General features: G+C 39.0%; 1 protein-coding gene across 2 annotated transcripts in view; it reads left to right on the plus strand.

Moving 5' to 3' along the window:
* The window catches only part of rad18 (RAD18 E3 ubiquitin protein ligase), a 44,281-nt gene extending 25,517 nt beyond the window's left edge, over nt 1-18,764 (plus strand). Inside the window, exon 12 of one of the 2 annotated variants that reach the window (XM_082533307.1) lies at nt 18,132-18,764. In XM_082533307.1, the coding sequence (XP_082389433.1) occupies nt 18,132-18,225 (94 nt within the window). In that variant the 3' untranslated portion in view covers nt 18,226-18,764. Of the gene's footprint in view, nt 1-3,249; nt 3,653-18,131 lie in introns of those variants that run through there. The other variant, XM_082533306.1, reaches the window with a different exon arrangement.
* Nucleotides 18,765-27,652: the final 8,888 nt, after the last annotated feature.

Consider the following 27,652-nt stretch of genomic DNA (forward strand, 5'->3'; position numbering starts at 1 on the left):
CCATTGGCATCCATATATGCCCACGCCGTAACACTGCCTCCACCATGTTTGACAGATGTTGTGGTATGCTTTAATTGTGAGCCCTTCCAATCCTTCTTCATACTCTCCTTCTGCTCGCATTCTGAATTTTGGTTTGTAAATAATGGCATTTAAAAAAACTGGGTAGGAACAGAAAAATTTTGTTTATGGTCGAAAAGGATGAAGTTCAATGTGTAGACATAGAGATATTCATGAAAACGTGATGTTTTAAGGTTTTCTTTTCTCTTGTTATCCAAATATATTTACATGTTCGAAATAAACTATTGGATTCTAGTCAGTTCATCTCAGTATTATCAGTCTAAAGGGCAGATATTTTTTCTATTTTCCACTTAAATCTATTTATTTTTTTTTTTTGGGATACCTGAAGTCTGCTTTTTGTGCTGACCCCTTTGTATTAAATGAATCTATTTTTTATCGTACTTTATTATACAGATTTCCACATTACAATTTCCAGATTTTTCTTTTCTTTTTTTCCCTCATTCTTACTTTTTCGGGCTTGTTTCTGTCATCTCTGTCAAGTGAGATTCAGCCTGAAAAGAACACCACATGCAGCATTTAACCCCCAAAAGACTCACATAAATAACAACACTTGAGTCGGAGCTCATTCACTTGCAAACCATGCACTAGGACACTGAATCATTCCAGGGTGGTGGTGGTGTTTCGACCACAGAGTTTTGCATCTTTCCTTCCTCTCCATGCATGTGTTTTGTGCTGCTTAAGTAAAATAAATAAATAAATAAATAAAATACAATTAGAAAATGCAGTTTTAATGTATTTAATGCATTCACAGCTCTACTGTCACAAAGGTGATAGCACAAACATTTTCTAAGCTTATTCTCAGCTTTGTTTTTGTTCCTTGTCTAGGCTCCCCTCTTTATCTGTGTTTTTGACCCTGAAGTTGGGCTCAAACCTCCCAGTTTTCACTCCTAATCTTTTCGTTCCACATAACACTTGACTGAATGTAATCATAAGGCACTATTCTATACTGAAGTCGAGTGTTTTTGAAACAAGAGTGACAGGAAATGTTCTTCCATCGAGCATCGATTTATATCCATCCTCTAGTTTTTGTCAGACTCTGGAAAAATACTGAGCAAAGTGTGGACCAGTAGAAAAGTGATCGGCTTCCTACTGTGCTTACCGATAATCCACAACACCTAGAAGACGCCTCCTTACTCTTTTACAATGTCCATGTGGCCTTGTGACCCTAATTCCAATGCGGGAATATTGTTTTTTCCTTTTTATGCAGTTATGATTAAAAGCCTTGTCTTGTCTATGAATGTTGAATTATATCTATAGGTGAAACTTTAAGTGATTCTCCACATGAGACACTGGTGGCATCAGGGCTCCCTTTTGGTTTCTAAGCCATGTTATCTGCACACTTGTTGTGTAGGAGATTACACATCGTTGTCTGTTAATGTTAAGCATGATTCGTTAACGGGGATGTAACTTTAAGCTACGTGCTGAGCTGTTGAGCCCACATGGGGACACATGGTAGCAAAACATTGGCGTGGCGAAAGGTAATCCATAAAGGGAAACTGCCTATTTAGAAGTATTGAGTATTTACTCTTGACGTCTTCTGCAGACAACAGCGTCACTTCCCCCAGAATAAAAGATGGGAGTGTGAGTGAGTGTATAGATTCACCTCTATTCTTTTCTCACTATAGCTTTCCTGTAAACCTTTAAATGTTTGCTTCCAAGATGATTATATTTTAAGAGTAAGAAGGGTGCATTTCATTTACCCATCTTATTTAACCCTGTAAAGCTCAAACTATAAATTAAATGCCAGGGCTCTCAAAAACTCATGTTCTTGTTATTGTTTAGGAAAGGAGGAGAGAATTTGACTCCTAATCTTATCCCTCCACTTCCCTAAATGTAATCATATGGAGGATAAAATTATACAAAGTTTCCTCCTCTGACAGATTTAATTGACCTCTTTCACATAACATATTTTGATATGAATAGCAGGAAAAGCACAGCAGCGAGATTAGCGCTACTGATTTTGTTAACGATTGTGCAGTTTCACCGAGGTTGACTTAAATGATGTGCAGTTGTTTTCAGTTGCACATGTTCAGCTGACCTAATTTCTGTATGTTGCAGTTTGTGCTTTTGCAAAGCATGATAAATATAATATTTTGATTAATAATTTTCTGCCACGTTCTCAAATGAACATTTTGACTTTAATTTTGCCCGATCGTCGTCGGGCAGTAGTGTGAGAGCTTTTTGTTAGCAGAGGCGTGCCTTCTTCCTTTCAACATTCTTCCTTTCAAAGTTATTTTGAACTTGTGTGCGAGCAACCTTTTAACCCACTGTAATAAATTTGCTGGAGGGCTGTCAAGCCGTCTGTTGCCGAAGATAGTCGGGTTTTTTATTTCTTTCAGCAGCGTGACAATCAGTACGAATGCAGTACGAGGCTTTGCGTCCTCGCTCTCATCAGAACGTATAGAGTCTTCTCCACATTAGTTGGTGATATTAAAGGGGCTTTTGATGTTAATTGACTGTATGAACTTTGGGTTAGTCAGATGCAAGTGCAAATAGGCATTCATCTTCCATTTTTAATTTGCAATGTGCATCATAACTCCTGTGGAAGGTTTTTTTTTTTTTTTTTTGGCTCGAGTAATCATGTCTGACTGGGAAATCACAGAATTTAATCTTGATTAAAATGAAGGGATTTAAGAGCCCATGGCCCCAATATTATGTGTTAGACAGAGGCAAAGGTTTGTTAACTTGTCGGAGTAGCACTTAATTTGTAGGTGAAATTAAAATAAAATGAGGTGTTTTGTGGGATGACAAACAGATGTGAGTGGATGTCTCGTTTTTATTTACCGAATGGGGATCTGTCAAAGTGTATCATGGCACGGACAAAGAATATTTCTGAGGGCCTGATGCTCTTCAGACTCATCGGGCAGGAAATGGTTTTTGCCAATAAGTCAAGCAATTAAGTACAAAAAGTGGAAAATCAAGACCATTGTCACCTTAACCAGGGGGTAGACGTCATACATGGTGGAATAGTTTCACAAGGGGGTCACACTCAATACTTTTGCACATTCTTTTCCTCAATTAATAAATAACCAAATCTTTTGGTTTCAGTTTTACGTTGTCAAAACATTACCGATAAGAACATCTGCTGACGCTCCAACCTTCCAAGCTGCTTGTTCTAATCTCTTCTGTTCACAAGACATTAACTAGCTGTCTCTAAATACTCATTCACAGAGATGTCGAGAGGACCCCAGGCCAAAAGCGAACATCCCACTCGACAGAAGACAATGCCACTTTATCGCCTGTTTTGGGAAAGCGACGGCGAAAAACGTAAGAAGAGACGAAGGAAAGGAGGGAAAAAATCTAAAGAAAATCCCACGGCTTCTGTATCAGCTAACTTTGAAGGACATGCACATTCCTTTGAACATTTCTTTGTACCCTGATTACGTTGCACTGGTAATTTCATGTTTACAAATAAATCTTTGGTCTTTTTTACAGTTTTGTCTTTTGCAATATTCTGGTCAATGTCCCATTTCTGTTGTTGCTACCTGTTTGTGTTTTGACTCGAATCCATAGTTTGTATTATTGCATGTTTTGCTGCAGATTTTAAGAGCAATAAACTAATAGAAACATTCAATATTTTGACACAGGAATACTTTGTATTTTACATCATATACTGCCTTAATGCTTTGTGGCATAAATTCAATGTGCTGAAAACATTCCTCAGAGATTTTGGTCCATGTTGACATCGTGGCATCACACGGTTGTTGCAGATTTGTCCATTTTGTTGATTTCCCATTCCATCGCATCCCAAAGGTGGTCTGTTCAAGGCTACAGTGATCTTATTGTCATGTTCAAGAAAACAATTTGAGATAAATTGAGCTTTGTAACATGGTGCGCTATCCTGATAGAAGTGGCCGCCATAACTTTTGTACAGCCAAGGTGTGCCAAGAAAATATCCCCCACATCATTACGTTATGACCTTCACCAGGTTGAACTGTTAATAAAAGGCAGGATGGATCAATGTTTTCATGTTTACACCAAATTCTGACTCTTCCGTCTGTATTTTGCAGCAAAAATTGAGAATTTTCAGATCAGCTGTCATGATGTGAATTGTTGTTTTTTTCCTGTGCTTAGCTGACAGGAGTAGTAACTGGGTGTGTTCTTCTGCTGGTGCAGCTGCTTCAAGGTTGAATGTGTTGTTGCTTGAGTTACCGTTGATTTCTTAACAGCTCAAAGAATTCTGAAAGGAAGGGTCTGGCATCAAGGCATTTTAGCAATGTTCTAAATGATTCCCAATTTTTGTATCCCCCATCGGATAGCTAGGTTTCAGTCTTGTTTACGAATCTATCGTTTCCATCTTCAAAATTTCCTTCATGAGTTTCCAAATCCTGTTAGGGGCACTGTCCTGTGTGATTCCTCTGTCATTCTCAATTTTCAAAGTTTACAACACATCTGTAGCTTTTTAAATTGATTTGTTTTCGTTGAAGGAAAAGTAACCAGGGTTGGTGTAACTCAATAAACTCAGCGCTCGCAGAAACCTGAGGTCAAGGCAAGAGAGAGTGTAAACACTTAAGAAGAAAAGGTGGTGTTTATGTGCACATGCATGGGAGACTTAGCAGGGAAACATTTGGGAGCTGACCTTGATTGAAAACAGAGCTAGCCCGGAGTCAGACACATGGTTCTTCCGAGTCAACCGTCTCACCCCTCAGACAAAGCAGAGACATGGCCAGACATCATTAGGCTCCGGCTGAATGGAGGGAAATGAGCATTAAGCCACACATGCCTTATCTCACTGCATCCTTATTCTTTCCTTTACAATGATGCATTTTGTCATTGGGTTAATTAGCATGAGAGCAACTGCTCTTTCAAATAACAGGAGAGCACTGAGAGGCTTTTGATCTCAGCCTGGATTTAAGAAGCAGTGAAGCAGGTAGTGATCTCATTGATCACACATACCCATTGTGTCTGGCAAAGATCCAGACACCTCACCTGAATGACAGTCACCTTACTTGCCTGTGCCTTGACAGCAATGTTGAACAGGATATTTATCATCTGTCTAACACAAGGTGAAAGAGATTTAAAGGCTCATAAATATGCAGTAAATATTATGATGTTCCTCTCTGGTCCCAATTCACATTATTCAGTCAAAATGACCTTTGAGTGGTTTTTGTAACTGTCGAGGTCCCATCAAATCACTTAAGGATAACCAATCTTAATGTCATAGTTACAGATCAGTCTGAATCTAAGGCAGCTCGCGTACAGGGGCACATTAATCCTCAGTGCTCTGCATGAACCTCTCCACCTCTGGCTGTAGCTCACTTTAAACTCATCATTGATAACAACAAATTATCCATATTCAGTGCATTTCTGGTGAAAATTCAACATTTGTTGAAATGGGTATGAACATTATTTTCTTACTCTGCAATTTGTATTAGCATTGCACTGTATATTACATAAGACTCACTGCAGTAAATACAGTTTCTTTGGCATAAGTGCTTCATCCTTTTTTGTACTTCTTACTTTTTGTGATGGAGTTTCTTGATCCAAAGCAAAATGAAGCTGGTAGAATTACAGGGTTTTAGATGGAGCCTTTAATTCAGCTGGAAACAAGTTAAAATGATTCCTGTTTGGTTTGGGATTCAGGTAGATGAAGAAGCATTTTCCCCTGCCTAATTTCTTAGATTTTTGCAGATTTGTCACACTTACATGTTTCATGTTACATACATCATCGTGCATCATCAAACAGATTTTAAAATTAGACAGCGATAACCAGGGTAAATAGAGAATGCAGTTTTTTTTTTTTTTTAAAGATGATTTCATTTATTAAGGTGAAAAAAACGCAATCCAAATTTACCTGGCCCTTTATGTAACAGTAATTGCTCTTTGAACCTAATAGCTGGTTGCATCACTCTTGGCAGCAAGAACTGCAAAAAAGCTTTTGTGATAACTAGCAATGAGTCTTTCACAATGGTGCGAAGGAAGTTTGCTCCGCTCTTCTTTGCAGAATTGTTGCAGGTTACTCGAAGAAGCTATGTGGCTCTGTCCTTCTGTTGACCCTTAGTGGTGTTCTGTTATTGTGCAATAGAGAACACCATATTTGACAATAAGGGTGTTGTGCACATGCCACAAGAACACCCTAGGTTACAGGCAATGATTTTTGTCCATGTCTTGGACACTGGGGTAAAGAAAAGGGCTGAGCTGTCAACTGATCACCAACTGAGGTTGAGTTAGGTCACCACCAGGGGACGGACCTGGTTCCAACATATTGTCAGGGTGAGCTGGGAGCATCTGGTAGAGGCCCCACTCTCCACAATAATCAATTCCCGCCTCTTGCAGAGCTTTGATTGCATTCTGAGGGAAGCTAAGGACATTGAGTCGAAGTGGACAATGCTCAACACCTGCATTGGTGAAGTTGCTGCAAGGAGCTGCAGCCACAAAGTAGTTCCCAAAACCAGATGTTGGACACCAGAGGTGAAGGAAGCTGTCAAGCTGAAGAAGGAGTCTTATTGAGCTTAGTTAGTCTTGGTTAGGCAGTGTGGTGTGGGAAGAGTTTGGTACTGATTAAATGTTCAGATTTGACAGTTTTTTATACTGCAAGAGTTTTGACCTTTTAAAATCTTTAACTCCTGTTACAGGTACTGCAAAACATTAGAGACTATCTTCCATTGTTCCACTGCTACAGTGGGGCAAAAAAGTATTTAGTCAGCCACCGATTGTGCAAGTTCCCCCACCTAAAATGATGACAGAGGTCAGTAATTTGCACCAGAGGTACACTTCAACTGTGAGAGACAGAATGTGAAAAAAAAATCCATGAATCCACATGGTAGGATTTGTAAAGAATTTATTCATAAATCAGGGTGGAAAATAAGTATTTGGTCAATAACAAAAATACAACTCAATACTTTGTAACATAACCTTTGTTGGCAATAACAGAGGTCAAACGTTTACTATAGGTCTTTACCAGGTTTGCACACACAGTAGCTGGTATTTTGGCCCATTCCTCCATGCAGATCTTCTCGAGAGCAGTGATGTTTTGGGGCTGTCGCCGAGCAACACGGACTTTCAACTCCCGCCACAGATTTTCTATGGGGTTGAGGTCTGGAGACTGGCTAGGCCACTCCAGGACTTTCAAATGCTTCTTACGGAGCCACTCCTTTGTTGCCCGGGCGGTGTGTTTTGGATCATTGTCATGTTGGAAGACCCAGCCTCGTTTCATCTTCAAAGTTCTCACTGATGGAAGGAGGTTTTGGCTCAAAATCTCACCATACATGGCCCCATTCATTCTGTCCTTAACACGGATCAGTCGTCCTGTCCCCTTGGCAGAAAAACAGCCCCATAGCATGATGTTTCCACCCCCATGCTTCACAGTAGGTATGGTGTTCTTGGGATGCAACTCAGTATTCTTCTTCCTCCAAACACGACGAGTTGAGTTTATACCAAAAAGTTCTACTTTGGTTTCATCTGACCACATGACATTCTCCCAATCCTCTGCTGTATCATCCATGTGCTCTCTGGCAAACTTCAGACGGGCCTGGACATGCACTGGCTTCAGCAGCGGAACACGTCTGGCACTGCGGGATTTGATTCCCTGGCGTTGTAGTGTGTTACTGATGGTGACCTTTGTTACTTTGGTCCCAGCTCTCTGCAGGTCATTCACCAGGTCACCGTTCTCATGATCATTTTGACCCCACGGGATGAGATCTTGCGTGGAGCCCCAGATCGAGGGAGATTATCAGTGGTCTTGTATTTCTTCCATTTTCTGATGATTGCTCCCACAGTTGATTTTTTCACACCAAGCTGCTTGCCTATTGTAGATTCACTCTTCCCAGTCTGGTGCAGGTCTACAATACTTTTCCTGGTGTCCTTCGAAAGCTCTTTGGTCTTGGCCATGGCGGAGTTTGAAGTCTGACTGTTTGAGGCTGTGGACAGGTGTCTTTTATACAGATGATGAGTTCAAACAGGTGCCATTCATACAGGTAACGAGTGGGGGACAGAAAAGCTTCTTACAGAAGACGTTACAGGTCTGTGAGAGCCAGAGATTTTCCTTGTTTGAGGTGACCAAATACTTATTTTCCACCCTAATTTACGAATAAATTCTTTACAAATCCTACCATGTGGATTCATGGATTTTTTTTTCACATTCTGTCTCTCACAGTTGAAGTGTACCTCTGGTGCAAATTACTGACCTCTGTCATCATTTTAAGTGGGGGAACTTGCACAATCGGTGGCTGACTAAATACTTTTTTGCCCCACTGTATGTGATTGTTTTTTTTTTCTATTTCAAACATTAAAAGAATATTGTGATGAAGTCACTTTTTCCCATTTGTTCTAATAAAGAACACAAAGGTAAACAATAACTTTGGCAGGATTATTGTATATGTTTGACTTGTCAGTTACAGTCTACATAGAAATTTGAACGTGGAGAACTGGAATTTATTGAAATGCAACCAACAGTTGAAGCTAGGTAAAACATTTTTTTAAAGTTTCAATCCTACAGTTTAAGTCTCAGTAGATCTCAGTGGTCCACACATTACGAGATAGTGAAAACCTTTCAAAATACAAAATGCTTTGAATGAAGCAGAACTGTAAGCAGACGTAAAGGATTCATAACAAGGGGGAACATGGAGCCATTTCCAAGAACGACAAGGAAGAACCTTCCTCGTTGACCTTAAAGCAACAGCTTGACTGTAAAGTCATGTACATGATTCCCACTTGTATTATATTTCCAAAACTTTCAACGACCTCTCATGGCTGTCTTTACGGGATGAAGTTAACCATCTCCATGACAACTCAGTTTTGTATTACTTCAAGAGGATTCTTGACATTTACTTGGAAGTTTCCAAAGAGGACTTGTGATGGCAAATGAATCACTTAAATTACTTTATGAAACCTGCACTCCACACTGTATATAAATGCCACTTGTTTTGCACATATTCAACTCTGTATATTTTATATATTTTATTATTATTATTATTATTATTATTATTATTATTTTATTTTATTTTTTTACTATTTAATTTGTAAAAATGTGTACACACACACACACACACACACACACACACACACACACACACACACACGTAGGAAAATATTTAGTATACACATCCAGAAATGCATACACTATTATATATTGTACATATATTTATTAGTTTCAGGTTGGCCATTCTTGTATTTTGCTCGTTTGTGTTGTTGTGTTTGCACATCTCTGTTGCTTGTGGTGCTCGCACACAAGAATTTCACTCGCATGTGCTGTGCCAGTGTGCCTGCACATGTGATGTGACAATAAAAAGTGATTTGATTTGATTTGAAGTGATATTTGATGGTATAAGAAGTACACCGAGTAAAAATGTGAAACCTCTAGTCCAATTTGGGCACAGCACTAATTTCCTATTCAAAATCAGATGAATGTCCAAATGTTTCCTGCAGCCAAATTACTCAAAGTTTGAGGTAATAAATACCAGCATTACTGATCCAGTCTGGTTTACTTATGAAAGAGGGAATCTAGTAATAATTTTTTACTCGGTACTGTCGGTTGATGCTCAGGTGGCCAAAGTGGTGGACCCTCTACTTTGCTTTACCAGAGACAGTTAAGAAAGATCATGTCTTACATATTCACTAATGACTTAATAGCATGGATGATGCTTTTCTATCTCTTGCAGTATCGACCAGTTCAGAGCACTTTACTTTTAGATCAGTAGGTGAAATATCCAAAGACTGCAGTTGGTCTGAAACACTGCTGTCAGCCTTGTAACATGTACTGAAAGAATCAGCCCCGATATATGAATTGTCGCTGTCCTTCAGTCGAAATCTGGGAATGCTAGAAATGGTTTTACAATATTACTGCTTGATTTTTAAAGCCTTAAATGATGGGGCTTCTGTCCACATCAGCAATCTTTTAACTTTTTTTATGATTCACGATTCTCTACTTGGCCCTAAACTTAGGAATTTGTTAACTGAGTCCCTCATCTGTGGAATTCTCTACTTGGAGATCTCAGGCAGGCACACTCAGAGTTGATTACTACACACTGCTTGTTTTTAAGTGGAGACAACAAACAGTGTTGGTCAATGATACAGTCATTGTGCATTTAACAAAGTATCTGTCATGATATTATGTAATAGAAATTAATGTTAAATATGTTTCTGGTTAAAATGATTTAGTCTTTCCTAAACACTAAATAGCCATCTATGGATAATGGGAAGTTGCCTCTACCCCCAAAGAGCCAATCAACAGCCCAACTGGGGAACACAACTTTTAAATCCAACAATATGTGCTTGAAGTGTAGAAAAAGGGGATAATCAAAAATGTCTAATTAGAAATTACAGCCATTTTTACTTACTTACTTACTTACTTAGTCCTCCAATTTCAGAGGTGCAAAAGTAATTGGATATTTGCCTGACAAGCATTCATGGCCAGATGAGGCGTGTCCTCTCAGTATTTCATGAAAATTAAGCAGATAAAAAGTCTGACGTTCGTTTGAAGTGTTGAACCTGATTTTGGTAGGAGTCCAGCACTAGGCTGAAAAACAAAAAATAAAACTACCAGAAAGATCGGAAAAACTTAAGGAGTGGCCAAATTAACAATCTGGTACATAGTTTTAAAAAAAGAAGAATGCTCTGGCAAGTGTAGAGACATCAAAACGCCTGAAAGACTACAGAAGATAGCTAAAGGCACAAAATTCTTTTTATGGTTAAGAAAAACAACTTTACAGCATCTAGATAGATACCGTATATAAAACAATCTAAAACAATCCACAGATGCCTTCATGAATGTAAATACAGAGAGACAGAAGATGGAAATCACTGGTTATGAATTGGTATTGACATGTACAGCTGGTAGTGGGACCTTGTCATAGTGTTTAGTGATGATATGACTGCCATCAGAAGTAGCAGGATGAATTATGACTTGTACAGAGTTATACTATCTCTGCCCAGGTTCAGCGAAATCCTGCAAAACTAATTGGAGAATGGCCCAAAACATACTGCAAAAGTAACCAAAGAGCTTTTCAAGGCAAAGAAATGAGATATTCTTAAATGCCCATGTCAGTCACCAGATCTCACCAAACAGTGAGGTTTTTAAAAACTGAAGATAAAACTGAATACTGAATCAAGCAGCAACCGAAGGTAGCTGCAGTCAAGACCTGGCAGTTCATCTCAAGATTGGAAACAGCATTTGGTGCTGTCCATGGGTTCACTGACTGACTACAGCTACTTGAGGCAACTGTTGCTGTTATTTGGCGCAATATAAATAAAATTGAATCTAAGGAACTGAATTGAATTAAAATGATTTTCATCCAAGTCTTAAAAACAATCCTTCTAATTCGATCGTGGCTCAAGAGTTGGGAGTTCGCCTTGTAATCGGAAAGTTGCCAGTTCGAGCCCCGGCTTGGACAGTCTCGGTCGTTGTGTCCTTGGGCAAGACACTTCACCCGTTGCCTACTGGTGGTGGTCAGAGGGCCCGGTGGCGCCAGTGTCCGGCAGCCTCGCCTCTGTCAGTGCGCCTCAGGGTGGCTGTGGCTACAATGTAGCTTGCCATCACCAGTGTGTGAATGTGTGATGACTGGATGTGTAAAGCACTTTGGAGTCCTTAGGGACTAGTAAACCCATTTACCATTAAAATTGTCAGTTCATCCAAAAAATAGCTGTAATTCTGAAACAGTTTATGCAATGCTTTTTTTTTAACCCCCTTGAATTACCACTAAAAGCACTTCAATCACATCTTGATTTTGTGGTGGTGTACAGAGACAAAATTACAAAAAAAAGTCAGAATTCTGACTTTTTCTCAGAATTCTGGGGCAAAAAAAACGACGCCCACATTTTTTCTCCACTGGTCCTAACCCACTTCCGTACAAATTTAAACAATTGTGTCGCTGACCAAAATTTATGGACCTAACTATGAACCACTCATGTTGAATGCATGTCTACTTGTTACTATAGCAAAGTGTGAAAAGCAAGGCTCAGTGATAATTATGATGTAGTCGAACCATTAATGAATGAATAATACAAGACCAAAGACTGTAAAATTGAGTTTCCTTCAAAAGAGTACTTTTTGGCCTAGGTATATGTCAAGAGCACAGTATTAGTGTAGTAGTATGACCCACCCGAGCTTTCAACTGTGTAGAGTGAGCCTGGCCAAGATGAGGCTATGCGTTGCTGTGGATTTGTGTTCAATTCTGGTCACATAATCACGCTTTACTTAAAGCAACCAGCAACAGGCCCCTGATTGTTTTCTACCTTGTTGTCAAATGGGAAATTAAGACCTAAATGCAATCAATTACCTAGTAAGATGAAACACCAGCAATGACAACAGACTCAGAGGCACAAAGACAAGATTTTATCCAGGAAGTAATTTTGTGTCTTGACAGCATCTAGTATAATCAGCAGATTGTTCAACGCTTTTTGTTGTTGTTGTTTTCGTTTGGTCTTTAACTGTGTTTTGGTTTGGTTATTGCTGATGTTTCCAGCATCATTGGGGTGTTCTCGAATAAGATGAAAATTAATTTTACCACTAAAATGTAATTCCTAATTCATTAAAACAAATGCAAAACATTGAGGCCTAATTTGTTTTTGTTATCTTGTAAACTGTGAGCTGTTTGAGAGGAAGCCGAAAATCCTGTTCAGTCTTTCATTTACTTGTGTGGAATAACAATGGCAGACTCAGGCTTATCATTTAACACAAAAAGTACTGACAGATTAAATTACAGTTATTTACAGTATTGAATAGCTTCTTTGAGACTTGATGAGAGGAACCTATTCCTTAGTATAATAAACTGGAGGTGGCACAGAAGCTAAAAAAGATAAAACATTGGAAAGCTATAGCTTTTAGAGAAGTAATGACATATGATTGTTTGTCTTAGGAGGACTATTTCTATTTAAATAAGCACATTTCCCATGATTGCACATGGGCAACAGTATTTTTGTGCATATTTTGAAAACACTGTTGCTAATTCTTTCACTTTTTTTATTCTTTTAATTTGAGTGTAAAACAGCTATCTCAGCTTTTAACATAAATTCAAATGGTAAACCTTTAGTGTCACAGTTATATATGGTATAAAATGCTAAATGCATCCTTTGTTTCCTATACCAGATGGAAACATGACAGTTTGTTTAGGTAATAGGAGAATGCCATCTGGTCCCATCCCAGCAAAGGTATGTTCAAAGGATTTAACGCAGGCTGACAGATGCTGGATCCAAACAAACACACAATAAGTCCATTATACAGAAAATGCAATCTGTTATTGCGAGTTCAAGAGGAAGGCACAAACTGTGCTTCCAGCACAGAGACACACACTAGCAGATGACAGTAGGATGCAGAGTATGTAAACACTACTGTATATGCAAATATTTAGCAGCCCTGCTTAACATTCAGGCTTATGTGGGTTTTTGCAGATGATCAAATTAATTTGCTCCATCAACAGCCTGCATCATGTTTAGAGATGTGTCGAGGTTTGCACAAAAAATACTGTACTGAGAATAATAGAGAATAATAAGAGATTTGCATAAATACATCAGAGGATATTTCATATCGAATTACAATCACGCAGTTGTGCTCCATAATCAGATCCCTTTGAATCAACTTAAATTACTTTTGCCACATGCGTGTACTCTAAACAGGGATTGTATAAGTAGCATTCATTTGCCACTAGACATGTTTGCAATTTCAATGAGGCTTCTCCCGACAAAACTCGCTTTAGTTTAGCACTTGGATAGAAGAGGTGGGCAAGTTGAGATTCTCAATGAGATTGAAATCATGTCAGATTTTAGGCCTTAAGTGATTATTACGCTCCTGCTTCCATGTGCCCCATGAGCGCTTTATTGATGATTCCTGTTTCTCTGCTTGTGCCCAAAGGTGACCGGGCATTTGCTGTCTGATTCCCTCAGCTGTGGAACTCCCCACCTATCTCAGATTGGCACATGAAGATTTGATTACCACACATTTACTGCTTGTTTAGTGGGGACAAAAGACCATTTATAGAACAAACCATAACAGAATTAAGTGACATGATTAACGCTTTTTCTTGGCAATTAAAGCAATCTTATCTTTCTTCTAGACATGCTGTTGCATGTTCGGAGGCAGCAGGCAGTATCTGCAGCCAAGCTTTGTGATATAAGACTCTCTCCAGTTAGTGCCCAGAATGTGAATGAAAAGGAGAAAGTGGACAACTTTCTTTTTTTTGTTATTGCTGTTAATAGCTTTCTTAACTTTGAGAGATGTGAATGGGTCCCTCAACAGCAGGCTGTGTAATGACTTGAAATTGAAAACAAACATTACACAGAGCTCAAGTGTCATTGGGTAAATTTAATAACCATCTGTACCAGTTCTGTGGTGCTCAGGCTGACTTTGTTTGACCTCAGTGGAGAAAAGCAAGCGAGAAGAAAAATTTCCCTCACCAATAGACAATATACATTAATTTCCTCTGGTGTATTTAAGCCACATTTATAGTCTGCTGTTTTTGTGGTTTTAAAGTTTTAAAATTAAAATTTCATAATAAAAAAAAAAATTCTTCTGCTGTGGCAATAATTATAATAATAATTGAGGCCAGTGAGGCAGATGAGAGGTTAATTAGGTGAAATATATTTTTTGGACAATTTAAAAAAAAAAAACTTTTTTAAGTCTCATTATAATAATTATTATTTTGAAACAAACTCCCCCCTGAAATCCTTTAGCGTTTAGATTGGTGATATTCACTGATGCGGGGATTGGACATGTGGGCAGAAAGCATCTGTAGACATAATACTGATGTGTACGGTGTGAACTTGTCACTAAAGCCAATCACATGGAAGCAACTCAGTGCATTTCAGCATGCAGACGTGGTAAAAACAACCTGTTAAAGTCTGATCATCAAAAAGGGGGAGAAAGATTTTTTAAGTGACTATGAATGTGTATGGTTGGTTCTTGGTGCCAGATGGACTGGCCTGGCTGGAGTATTTCAGAAACTGCTAATTTACTGGGATTTTTCCACAGTGAGGTTTATACAGAATTGTCCAAAAAAGAGAAAATATCCAGTGAGAAATGAAAATGCCTTGTTGATGCCAGATGTCAGAGGAAAATGTCCACACTGCAAGGAAGGCAACACTACTTCAAATGACCACTTGTTACAACAAAGGTATGCAGAAGAGCATCTCCGAATGCAGAATATCTCGAACCTTGAAGCAGACAGGCTACAGCAGCAGAGGACCACACTGGGTGGCACGCCTGTCAACTAAGAACAGGAAACATAGGCTACAATTCATTCATGCTCACTAAAGATGGACATTAGAAGATTGGGAAATGTTGTTGAGGCTTGATTTCTGCTGCAACATTCAGATGATAGGGTCAGAATTTGACTTAAATAACAGCACTGATCCATCTACTGTATTAACAGTCTAGGTGGATGGTGGTGGTGTAATAGTTTTGTTTGGGCCCCTTAGTACCAGCTGAGCACAGCCTGGGTATTGTTGTTGACCATGTTCAACCCTGACCACAGTGTACCCATGATTTGGTGGCCACTTCGAGGAGGATAAAATAAGAAAACACATATTCTTTCCTCAGTCAAAAACAACTAAAAATCATTACATTTTAAGGGGATGGTTAAATTCTAATAAAGTAAAATAAAATAAAATAAGGGAACTTCATTTATACAGCATTTTTCAGAAAAGACATGCAAAGGCTTTAAAGTGCTTAATTAACTTGGCACTTAGTTATTGGTGCTCTTGTGACCAGTACAAACTGGTTAATAACTGAATATTCCTAGTGGAAAATCAAATATTACCATTATCCAGGTGATCGCCATTATATAGTAGAGTGCATTTGAAGTAGCACAATCCATTAACAAAGAAAACAAATGATAATGAACTTAATTTATGCAATAACTTTTCTAACTATGTTACAACATGCATTTTAGATAAAAGATGCACAAGATCTTTTAAACACTTTATCAAATTAGAGATTAAATGAAACAGGCGGCCAAAGCATTTACAATCACATCTCCATTGCCTCCAGCACAACATGACTAAAATTTGTCACACTGCTGGCGTTCTCCATTATCTTCCTGATGTTATTAGGTCTTGATTAGCACTCTATTTCATATTTATTTATAATGTGAGAGGTTACAGCTCTGTAATTCCATTTGTACAACATGATTGTGCTTCAAGGGACTAAAATTAAATCTCTCAGTGTCTGGACCAGATCTGGACATTGTATGGCCTCTAGGCAACATCCGGCCCTTTGGTTGTCCCTGAGTGGTGAGGTCAATGGTAAAGTAGGATTCAAACATAAATATCCACCATACAGTAGTTTGAATCACCATTAGGAGACTAAAGTTGCAGAGAAGTACAAGAATTTGACTGATGCAGAGTGGCAACAGACACCTGAACCTTTGCTATTAAAGCTGTAAAAGCAACAAGCTTCACACATTCAGGGACGGATTAGTCAAGATCAACCATAAGACTAGCCATAAACTCAGAAAAACTAGTAAGCCATGATGGGGAGTTGAAAAACAAAGCGGGCAATTTTGACAGCCCAGACAATCGTTTGTTGTATCTGGGGTAAAGAAGATTATTAAGACCTGGCAGTGTGCACTGAATGAAAGGGACTCAGGCAGAGAATTCTAGGGAGGTAACTTAGATAACGTAGATAAGCTGGGGCTGAAAGGGGATTGTTGATTAAATAGTGGTAAACTGTTGGCATGTATTTTCACTTTTTCATTGCCTAATTGTAACATTTAGCTCCACCTGTAGCACTTTATAAAGAAATAAAATTTATATTAATTATTGGTTCTGATGTGGCCCCTTGGGAAAAATTAATTGCCTACCCCCATCATTTTGAATCAATCACAGGCATTTTGGAAAAGATGATCTGTCGAGCATGAGCACTGACTCTCACACCATGACAACTGTAAGCTGAATGAGCAGTTCAGACTGACATGCGCATGTATGTTCCTCCAGTACTGACAGTCATCGTAGAAAGTGTGGACGTGCCGCAGCTGTGTTCAGTCTTGTGGTGAACTCAACTTATGAACTATTCAATGATTTTGTTTTGATATTCCTTTTTTTGTTGTCCCAGGTCAAAGCACATTTTAGTTATTTGAGCAGGTTTAGAGTGAAGATAAGTTGGAAAACTGTAGACATGAAGCCATACATGGAAGTAAAGCAGCTCTGCAGTACCTCCTGTGTCACATTCCTGTTGTGTTATCTCACCAAGCGGGAGATAAAACCAACAAGGGAGGGTAACTGGAGAGAGAACTGAGGTTCCAATGACAGCCATGCAATATCAGTGAGATCTGAGCTTAAGTAATCAACGTCTCTCATCTAACAAAATCTGGATAATTTTTAAACTTGTTCATTAGATTATAAACTTATAACTGGGATTCCTACTTTTGCATTAAAAAAAAGCAAATATCACATTGACATAAATATTCATATATTTATATTCTCTTTGAGTTACTTCTATGCCGTTGTTTGTTGCTCATTAGATTTGTCATTGATACACTACTCACCTATCCAACAACTGACAGTGCATATGTGTCCAAAATCATTTCTAATGGGAGAAATCTGGAATAGACAGGGTTTATGCTACTGCTTGTATTCTTGCCAAACTAAGTATTTGGGGGAGAAGGGCCTTGGTAAGAGAACAGGCCAAGTAACAAACGATAACTTTGGGAGACCTGAAGAAATCCTTGGTTGAGATGTGAGAAATCTCTTTAAGGCTTACCATCAATGCCCTGATCTCTAATCTGGTCAACTGAGACGTTTTCTGGTTTGATGAATCTGTGATTGAACTTTTTGGCATCAATTCTGAACCTTGTGTCTGGACAAAAATTGGTGTCAATTAACAATATTCTCAATATTCAGGTGTGATGGCGGCAGCATCATTTTGTGTGTTTGTGTGGTGGTCTGGTCAGGGTTATGCTGAATGGCAGTACAGTACACCAAGATGAAAATATGTTTAAGAGTGCTAAAGGTAGACGTTTCAGCTTCCAACATGAAAAAAATTGCTCTACCTCCTGATCACACAGATTAATGACTTCATCATCACATGAAGTTGACTTTTCTTGGTGTGGTGGAGAAATGGCTGCTTTTTATTTTGTCAAGTGTTGCAAGTCTACCCTCTGCTTTTTCTGATACTCTGAAAACAGAGATTCTCACCAGCTGATCACACCAGCAGTTCTAGTCCCCGGAGCGAGGCTTTTAATCCTGGAGAACCTGCAAGGAGACCACGGGAATGGCTAACAGGAGGAAATATAAACCATCTGTTCCAACAATCATCATGGGAAATGTGAAGTCCTTGGACAGTGAGATGGATGAGCCTGGTGAGCAGTTTAAGAACCAGAGAGAATAATGAGTGTAGTTTGATTTCACGGAGCCACACTCACACTTCCCAAACCACAGTGTGACTTTTCCTGGCAGACAGGGAAATTAATCTGAGTGGTAAGAATTAACACTGAGCTTACAGTTTTTAAGTAAGTGGTCTAATCTCAGTAATGTTATTTTAAAAGAATGTGTCTGTGGCCTGAATTTTGAACTGCTAGCTCTGGGAATTTGTCCATCTTACCTGCCAAGGGAATTGTTGTCCCATCATTGCTATTGCTGGTTGAATCCAGTTCCTCCATCATTCCTCCATCAGCTGCTGCAGAAGTCATCCAAATGACTGTGGCTGAATGCATAATGAATGGATGCAAACCACCCTATGCACCACTTGCTGGATAGGCAGCACAACATTTTGTCTTTTTGTCTGCTTCAAACCACAACAGCCACATTTAGTATGAGTTTATCGGGCTTCTTTTCCTATTTTGTTCAGATTTTGATTTATTGAGCTCTTTGCTTTTTTCTATGTTTATTTTATTGAGCTGTTTAATGTTTTGAATCTATTTTTGTTTGGATTGTTGTTTTGTTATGTTTTGGCTGCTATAACACAATAGTTTCCCAACTTTTATAATAACTAGACCACATCTTATCTTGTGTGACCAAAGCCCTGACTTGAATGCAGTCAAACTTCACCTTGAGATGCCTGAAAATGTCTTCCTTTATCTCCTTACTTGTCTCCTATGTTACTGAATATTTACTTAAACATTAACTTTAGCATTTAATCTAATAAACTGTAAGAGATCGTACTTTGGATACTGGTATTTGATTCAGTAAGTTTGAGATGATACTGGGTGCAATTCTAGAAAATACTGCACTTTTCACATAGTAAATGAGTAAATTAAAACATGACAAAACACAATCACAAACTGTAAATTCTCATCAATTATAGGTAATTTAACCCAAGACACTCTGAGAAATAAAAATCAATTTGTCAAGTACAGCTAGCTGCCATGGAGAAATCAGTATAGGTCTCTGGATAATCTGCTGTAATGCTTGTTGAAATGCTCCTTGATTGAATTGCTAATACATAACTAAAGCGTGAATTTGTGGGTCAAGGCAAATAACTATTTTCCATCTATGTTTTCCTCTAAGGGTGTTGTTGCTTCATGTTTATCAAGTTTATCACAATCCGCTCATTCCCTGAACCATCATGCCACAACTTTCCAAATCACATTAGCCTGCTGTAACATTTGCCTGAGAATGTCTCTTAACAACTCCCAGTTTCAGTTTGCTGTTTGCAGGCACTGGAAGAAGTTTCAATAGAGACCAGAATTGGACAATTTCATTTCTATCCAAGCCTTCCAGGTCTCCCTTTTTTTCCTGGCACGCAGACAACTGTTTCTCAGCAAGAAAAAACAATGTCAGGGCTTCTACACTGGGGTTTTCTCTGTCCTTTTTCACTTCTGTTTTGCCTTTTTCCTGGTTGTCAGAACTTGTTCTTAAAGGATTGTCTGATGTTATGCAAAGGCTGTGTTGAACTAGAGGTCAAAAAAAGCAAACACAGAGAAACCGAGCAGGAAATTGCAAACACCAAACGAACAATGTATGCTTTTTGGGGTTAAAGCCCTGTGCATGAAGGTCACAAGATTGTTTTAGTTTTACCGTTCCTTTTAATGGCTAACGCTGTCCCATTTTTCCTATCATGGTGGTGTTTTTCACACTTGTGAAAATATTACTTTGATGAGTGGCTTTACAAAATCAGGAAGGCGATCACATAAACACAAAAGCATCCCTGTGACTCTCACTAAAAGCTGATATCTGCTACACTGTTACAACAAGCTCAAGTGATTACATTTCACTTTGTCATTAATTATTAAAATGGAATTATTGGTGTCATCACCATTTGGGGAAAGGTAGTATCCTGGTGACTTTTTATGTAAAAAAGAGAAAAATGAGTGCAGGAGAAAACAAGTGAAAACCTGCAGCAGCCGAAGAGCCTAAAGGCAAACAACATGCATTGTAGAGCATATGCAGTGTAAATGAATAATATGAAACAAAGTAAACAATGCAGGCAGTAAAAGAGTGACGGTTTCAAATCCCATTAATTCACAGATAACATAGGTGAAACCACTGGGAGCACAATCTGTCATCACAAACAAAAAGCCAGCTTCCACTTTTCACGGATCACTTCACGTGTACTTTGTTCTTAGGTTTCCTCTTGATTGCTTTTTCCGGGTACCAGCCTTGTGTTTTTCACAGCACAGAAGGTTCTGGAGCTCACAGTAAAACGCTTTCTCCTTATTCTTAACTAGCTGTTATTGTACCTGCGCATAGCTGGCCGTCTTATACTGTATTTCCTGTCTATGACATTACACAGTAAACGCAAAATTTCCAAAGTTTCTTACTGGAGCCAATAAAATATTACAGTGTAAGAATGTGTTGGCTCGTGCCTCCATTTCTACAAGTTATGTGATTTAAGGTGCAAAGCTACCTTGTGTCTCTTTTCCAAGAGCTCTAAATCAACAAGATAAATAGAGATGATGAGACATGCCCTGGCTAAATTTCCACCGCTTTGACAGAGAAGAGATTTACAGGTAATTCAGTGAGATCATCTGAGCAGCTGTGGTGATTCATCTTTAATGTTTAATTGTGCAATTATGTCATTGATGTGGTGCATGAGCTTCAGATTCGAAAAACTAAAATGTCACTCTGTTTATGGTCTTGGTTGGTAGAAGTCAGGACAAAAACACTTGTTTTAGACATTCTTTCTCAGGAGTTGTGCACCCTGTGCTATTGTTTGCCTTTCATACATGCTCCAGCTGCGTAATCCCTGTCTATCACATTATTTCAGGGATAAAGACCCGAGGTAAGACATGTGCTGACTACTGATGTATCCCCGCAATGCCAGCACAGAACAAAGCAGCTTTGCAGTGGTAGGAAGCACATCTGTCCTTCCGAGGGGCAGCATTTCATTTGCCTTCTTCTCATCTGCCAATATGCCACAAACAATCTTATTTGTTACTGCTGCCAGTCGACGGGGGTGCGAGAGTGATCCATTTCCAAGCTGCAGTATGAGGATTCCGCAAGACTTAGAAAACAGCAAACTCGCACAGAATGTTAACGTTACCTGATTTCGAAGGAGTTCAACAATAACGTGGAGTTTTCTTTACTCGGGTCAGTTTTGTGCTTTGAATGAGCAAATCTGATGTTAATAATGTAAGAAGTTGTCCAACAGGTGTAGAGAAGGCAGACAAAGAAAAGACTGAAGGGAAAAGAGTCAAACTAAATCACAGCTTCTTGCTTTTCTGGGCAGCTGACATTTTGACTAAGTTGATTTTATTAACTCGTTCCAAAAACCTCCAGTTGTCAGCCACCCACCCCCACCCGATGTGTCACTGAATGATCTATGTTGGAGCATGAAATGGATAGAGAATGAAATGTGTTTATTAGAGCCGCATCACACTTTCAGTTGTCAAGGGGATTGTAAACAGGATAATGCAATTGAAGGCAAGGAAAAACATCAGCTCTGCTTTAATATGTGCAGAAAATTGTGCGTGTAATCATTTCAATGGCTTGTAAATTAAATGGTTCCTTGGAGACAGCACACAGTGTTCATGTTGTCAAATCTATTATCAGCAAGAGGGTTGTCACAGGGGGGCAACTACATAATCCTGTGTGCTATGAGATTACAGCTGTCCACAGTTACCCCGCGTGTTATTGACTGTACTCTCTGTTCTGTCGACCTGCTTCATCATGCAGTAAGACCAAGGGAGATCCACACAAACATGATGCATTCAGTGCTGCCTGGACAGACAGATGCTTTGCAGGCACTGATGCCATTTAAACCCATAGGCTCCCACATATGACACTCTTGAAGCTGATGCATTAAAGTGAATGTGCTATTCTTCATGTGATGGTCTGTGTAGATTTAGTCACAGATTTATTACAGCTAACAAGGTATTCATTTAAGTCCTGTTGCCCTTCCTCTTGTCTGCTATATGCATCCCAGCTTGACTGTTGCAGGTCATCCATAGTGCAGCTAACGCAATATAAAATTTACAGTCGCATCGCCTTCCACTGCCCAGCAGACATCATTGAGTCTTTTTGAAAGATATCATTATTAATCTGAGGAATTTCTGGGACTGTGGAGATATTCTTATCCCTTCACTTTTCATATTTATTTAGAGCCTCATTTAGTTTTCGTTTATACAGGACTCTGACTGTTAAATGTGGTTTAGCTCATTTTGTGCTGTCCTGTCTAGAAATGAGAAAGTGCTTATAGCAAAGTAAAGTAATTTACTCTCTCATTTGGTGTCTCTTAGCATTAAATCCTTTTTTTCAAATTAACTTCATTTGTCTTCAATAGAGTTTCTCTGTAATTCCCACAAAGAGCTAACGCAGCTGCCTCTGAGTATAAGATGATAGTAACATTTTAATTGTAGAGTAGTGAACGAGCTTACTGTGTGTTTTCTGGAATGACAATAAAGGCTATTTAATGTCTGACTTCTGTTCTGTAATATACCTTTGCCCCTAAGCTGAGACCTAAGGAGAGACGCCTGCAAGTAGAGATATTTTTTCTATTCTCAGTGCATTTCACTCTGTAAACTCTGCACATACTTCTCCATCGACCATCTACAAGCCGAGAAGGGTCACTTTTTATTCACATCCATTAAAGTTCAATTTATCTATTTAATGTGAGTTAAAATTTTCCGAAAGAACAGAGCAGAGTCCTCGAGGAGTATGTGACAGATGTTGTCAGTTGCCTTTATCTCGTCTGGTTAGTGTTATACTGTAGACAGCAGTTGTTCCTGAATATTGAATATATGTTTTAAGTAGTTCTGGGGAATAAATATGAATTAAGAATGTAAAAAGGCAAATTATTAATGCTAAAAATAGGCGTTTGCATTCAGAGCTGGACACACTTATGAAATCATGCCATCAGCTCTCCAAACTGTGTTGCATCTTAACCTCTGTGGAACTAATTAGGACCTCACATTACACTTGCCTGAAAGTATTTCCATTCCCAGGTGGGAACCCAATTCTGCAAGCCAGATTTATAAACAAAACAGCCAATACAGTCAGTCAGTCTGATTGCACCACTGACCACAATGAGACTCTGTAAAAGTGACACCGAGAGTTAATTGCTGCTGACATACGGGGCACATTTTAGTGCTGCAGTTGGCTTGATTTCCTATCTTCGAAACTATCATGAAAACACTTCAATCTTCCAATACATGTCGAAGTAATTATATTTTAAGGTAAGAAGATGTGCTTTTCCATCCAGGATTGTGTACAGAGACGTATATTCTGGAGTTATTAGTATGCGGACTTCCACCTAAGCACAGTCCAACAGGCTCAGCACTACTGAGTGTAATGGAATAGCTGAGCCCTCCACATCCATCTTAGCAAGATCGAGTGGAATGTCTCAGCCCTGCTATCCTCACAAAATGAATGACCAGTTATGGCCCTTGTCATACATATGAGGAAGCAATCTGTGTGCGTGTGTGTTTATTTAATTCTGGTCATGCCCTAAATATAGCAGTCACTCAGCTTCTATCTTTTCAATATTTATTTGGTTAACGATGAGTTGATAAGGAACTCACAAAGCACATCAGAATTTCTCACATTCGGTTTAATGTTGAGGTGAATAACAATGATGTGTCTAAGTTCTTTTACACAGTGTTGGTATTTCAGACTGATTGTGATGTTTTGATGAGTTGTGCAACATTAAATTAAAAATGTGGGCTAATTGTGTAATAACTATGTTAATTTAAATTAAATTAAACAGTTTAGCAACATGATTCAGTGTCCCACTTTGACTAATAACTCTAAATCTCTCAGTGGTCTAATTCCCCAATTATGCTGCTGTTTTTCTGTGTCAAAGTCTTTTTGACCCTGCTTAGCCTGATAATCCATATCATGCATGCAGCTCAAAAAAATTAAAGAAACACTTTTTAATCAGAGTAAAGCGTTAAGTCAGAAAACGGGAAAAAACAGGAACGGTTTTACAGCTGGAGGTCATTTTTCTGTCCTCGTGTTTTCTGGGTCTTTTTTTTCCACTGGTTTTGCATTTGGCTAGGGTCAGTGTCACTGCTGTTAACGAGAGGCGATGCGGTGACCCTACAGAGGTGACACGGGATGTCAAACTGCTCCAAGGTGGCACATCAATACATCCCATTGTCTAAAGGTTTGCTCTGTCTCTCAGCACAGTCTCAAGTGCATGGACGAGATTCCCAGAGACAGACTGTTCCTCTAGGAGAGCTGCCGTAGAAGGTCCTTAACCCAGCAGCATGACAAGTATTTGTTCCTTTGTGCACAGAGGAAAAGGATGGCCACTGCCAAAGCTACAATATGAACTCTGAACCTGAGGGCCCAGTGTCCTCTACAGGGCCCTCAGGGTCACTGCCCAGGAGTCTGATAAGCCTGAGTGACAGATGTGAAATGGTCTGCAGAAGCTGTGGAGAACATTGTGCTGCCTGTAATATGGTTCAGCTTGACTGGTTTGGTGGAGGGTTGGTTCTGAGGAGGCATATCCATGGAGGGACACACAGACCTCTACAGGGTCCTGGGTTTCTCTTGGTGCATGGCAATGCCTGGTCCCCTGGGTGAGAGTATGCAGGCAGTTCCCAGAGGATGAAGGAATTGATGAGTTAATGATTCCAATGCTGCCAGGTTGCATTTCAGAGCTTAGCAGATCCAGGAGCTCATTGATGCCCTGGTCCAGATCTGTATATCAGAGACATTCATTGTCACACAATAATAATAATATTAATGTGTAATCTTATTCAAGGCATAGTATGCTGCTTTACTGTGACTAATTTTAGCTTATTAGCCCCTAAATCAGATTCAAGATAAAGATGTTTTATGAAATCATTAGGAAGAAATCTATTTTCTACTTTCCCACAGGACATCCTCCATGATATAATTAGTTGAAAATATGAGGAAAGTTATCATAATAGAAGTGACACCTATGCATGAAACTGGGCCCCAAGTGCATCCAGGTTAAAATGGGAAAACACTGATCTAATGAAACACTGTCCCAAACACTGAGATGAATGCAGTAAGCTATGCTATTATAAATGAAATTGATTTAAAGCTCTGTCTCTTCCTCATTGCCATCTATAATTTCCTTATTTGAGCTTGTCTTGTTTCTAAATTAGTTGTATGTGTCTTATTGGCAATTATTTCAGTTGAAGCTCCATCATGCTAAGCATAGTTTGTAAATAGGTTTGGATAAGACAGGAAGTCAGCTAACAAATTAAATTGGATCCAGTTACTCTCTGTGTTCCATGCAAGCTGGAAGAATCGGTAAAGAAAAACAAGTATATCCATCGGGAGCTCATCAACAGGGGTAAGCATGTGGTGTAGCCTGCTTATACAGTCATGGTAAAAAGAGACACCACCATTTGTAAATTCGAAAGTGTTATGTATGAGGACATAATGAAACATAATCTGGTCCTTAGTGGGTTCTAAATTTCAGTAAATGCAATCTCACATAAACAAAAAATATGAAATATTACACTGTGTTGTTATTTAATTTATTTAGCTAGAAAAATAATGAGCCAAAAAGTAAAAGCAGCGTGTGAACGTCTAAGTGCACCGTTATGAAGAGGGCAAGGTTCAGCCAGGCGCTGCTAATCAAATGCACCTGATTAACTGACAATCATGTGTTAACATCATGCCAATGAGGAAAGAAAAGTTTCTAAACAGTCTGTGGTCATCATTCTATTCTGTGAACAATTTTTTATGAGTGGAAAACATTAACGGCAGCTGCCGATCTTCCCAGGACTGGACAGCCCAGTAAATCCATCCCAAGGACAGACTGTACAAAAACCTGCAAAAAAGTTCCTGAGTTATTGAACCATTGGGTGTACTTGGTTTTCCCACACACTGCTACTGTATTTTGGCTCAGTGTTTGTTAAATAAATAATGGCAAAGTGTAATAAGTCATGTGTTGTTTATCTGAGGTTTTATTTACCAGATTTTGAGACCTGATAAGAACTTCATTTTTTATCATGACCTGATCAAACCTTAGAATTAACAGTATTTCCTTTTTTACATTATTGGATGTGGGGTCATAGCACCAAAAGAGTAAAAAAAGATAATAAATTAATCTGTCAGTAGTATTTCCTTTTTGGTGTGGCTGTATCAGGGCCAAATTGTAACACTTGGTTATGCTGAAGTGCTTGGTACCCATAAAGAGGGTAAGCAGGTTTTTTGTTTGTTTTTTAATTGTTCATAATGTCATACCACTTAATGTTTACTCTAATAAGCAACTGTAATGTGTCAGAATTAGTCATTCATCTGTAAGTCACAAAATAGCTCAATAACTTTCACAATAACATTCCTGGTTAATTGTATGTACAGCTTTGAGGCAAGTCTTGAGAAGTCTAAAGCAGCTGTTCCCAACCCCCAGGCCTCGGACCGGTACCGGTCCGTGAGTCGTTTGGTAGCGGGCCGTGAGAGTAGAGGCTCAGGTGTGAAATGTATGGTTTTCAGGGTTTTTATCGGTTTTCAGCGTTATTTTGTTATCGTTTTTATCGTTAACTCGGTTTTCCTTGGTCTTTTCACATGTGTTATGAATAAATCTTTTTTTTTTTTTGGTACCGGTACTAGTTTTATTTTGTTGTATTTATCCGCGACACCTTAAAGGCCAGTCCGTGAAAATATTGTCGGGCATAAACCGGTCCGTGGTGCAAAAAAGGTTGGGGACCGCTGGTCTAAAGTATCCACTCCCTATTCCCTAGTAGTCTCCTTTGTGCTCCTGATTATAAAGAACTGGAACAAATTAGTAAAGACATGTCCCTGTGTGGGCACAATAAGAGGGCATAATGGATTTAGAAATAAAAATGGTGGACTTCCTTGTTTGGTCTGAATTGATGCATAGTACCCAGTTCTGTCCTTCAACAAGAAGCACCTTAATTGCTAAAATGAAATGTCCAAAGTGGATGCATAGAACTGGAAAGCTCCACAGAGGAACGTGTTGTGTTTTTAGATGAAGCTCAAGGTAAAGCAAGCAGTGCTTGCTACTACACAGAAGGCTCTCAGAGTGGCTTGGAGCTTGCCAGTGTCAGCACTAAGATGGGCCCCAGGGGTCCAGGCCTGTCCATAAAGGTTGCTGTGTCCCCTCAGCTGAATTTTACTAACATACTTTTACAACCAAGTAAAACTAAATCCTAAAATTTGATAATGAAAAACTTGAACACCCAGTCCTATTCGAGTCATACTTTGGGAATTAATCCCCATATGTGTCTTTGGAACCAAAAAAGTCATTCTTCAGCTTGTGCAGCTAGTTTAAAAGCATGATCTTATTCAAAAAATGGCAGAACAAATGGAAATGTGTTGAGTTTAT

This window comes from Aulonocara stuartgranti (assembly GCF_965226115.1).
Source record: "Aulonocara stuartgranti genome assembly, chromosome: 5".
Taxonomy (NCBI): Eukaryota; Metazoa; Chordata; class Actinopteri; order Cichliformes; family Cichlidae; genus Aulonocara; species Aulonocara stuartgranti.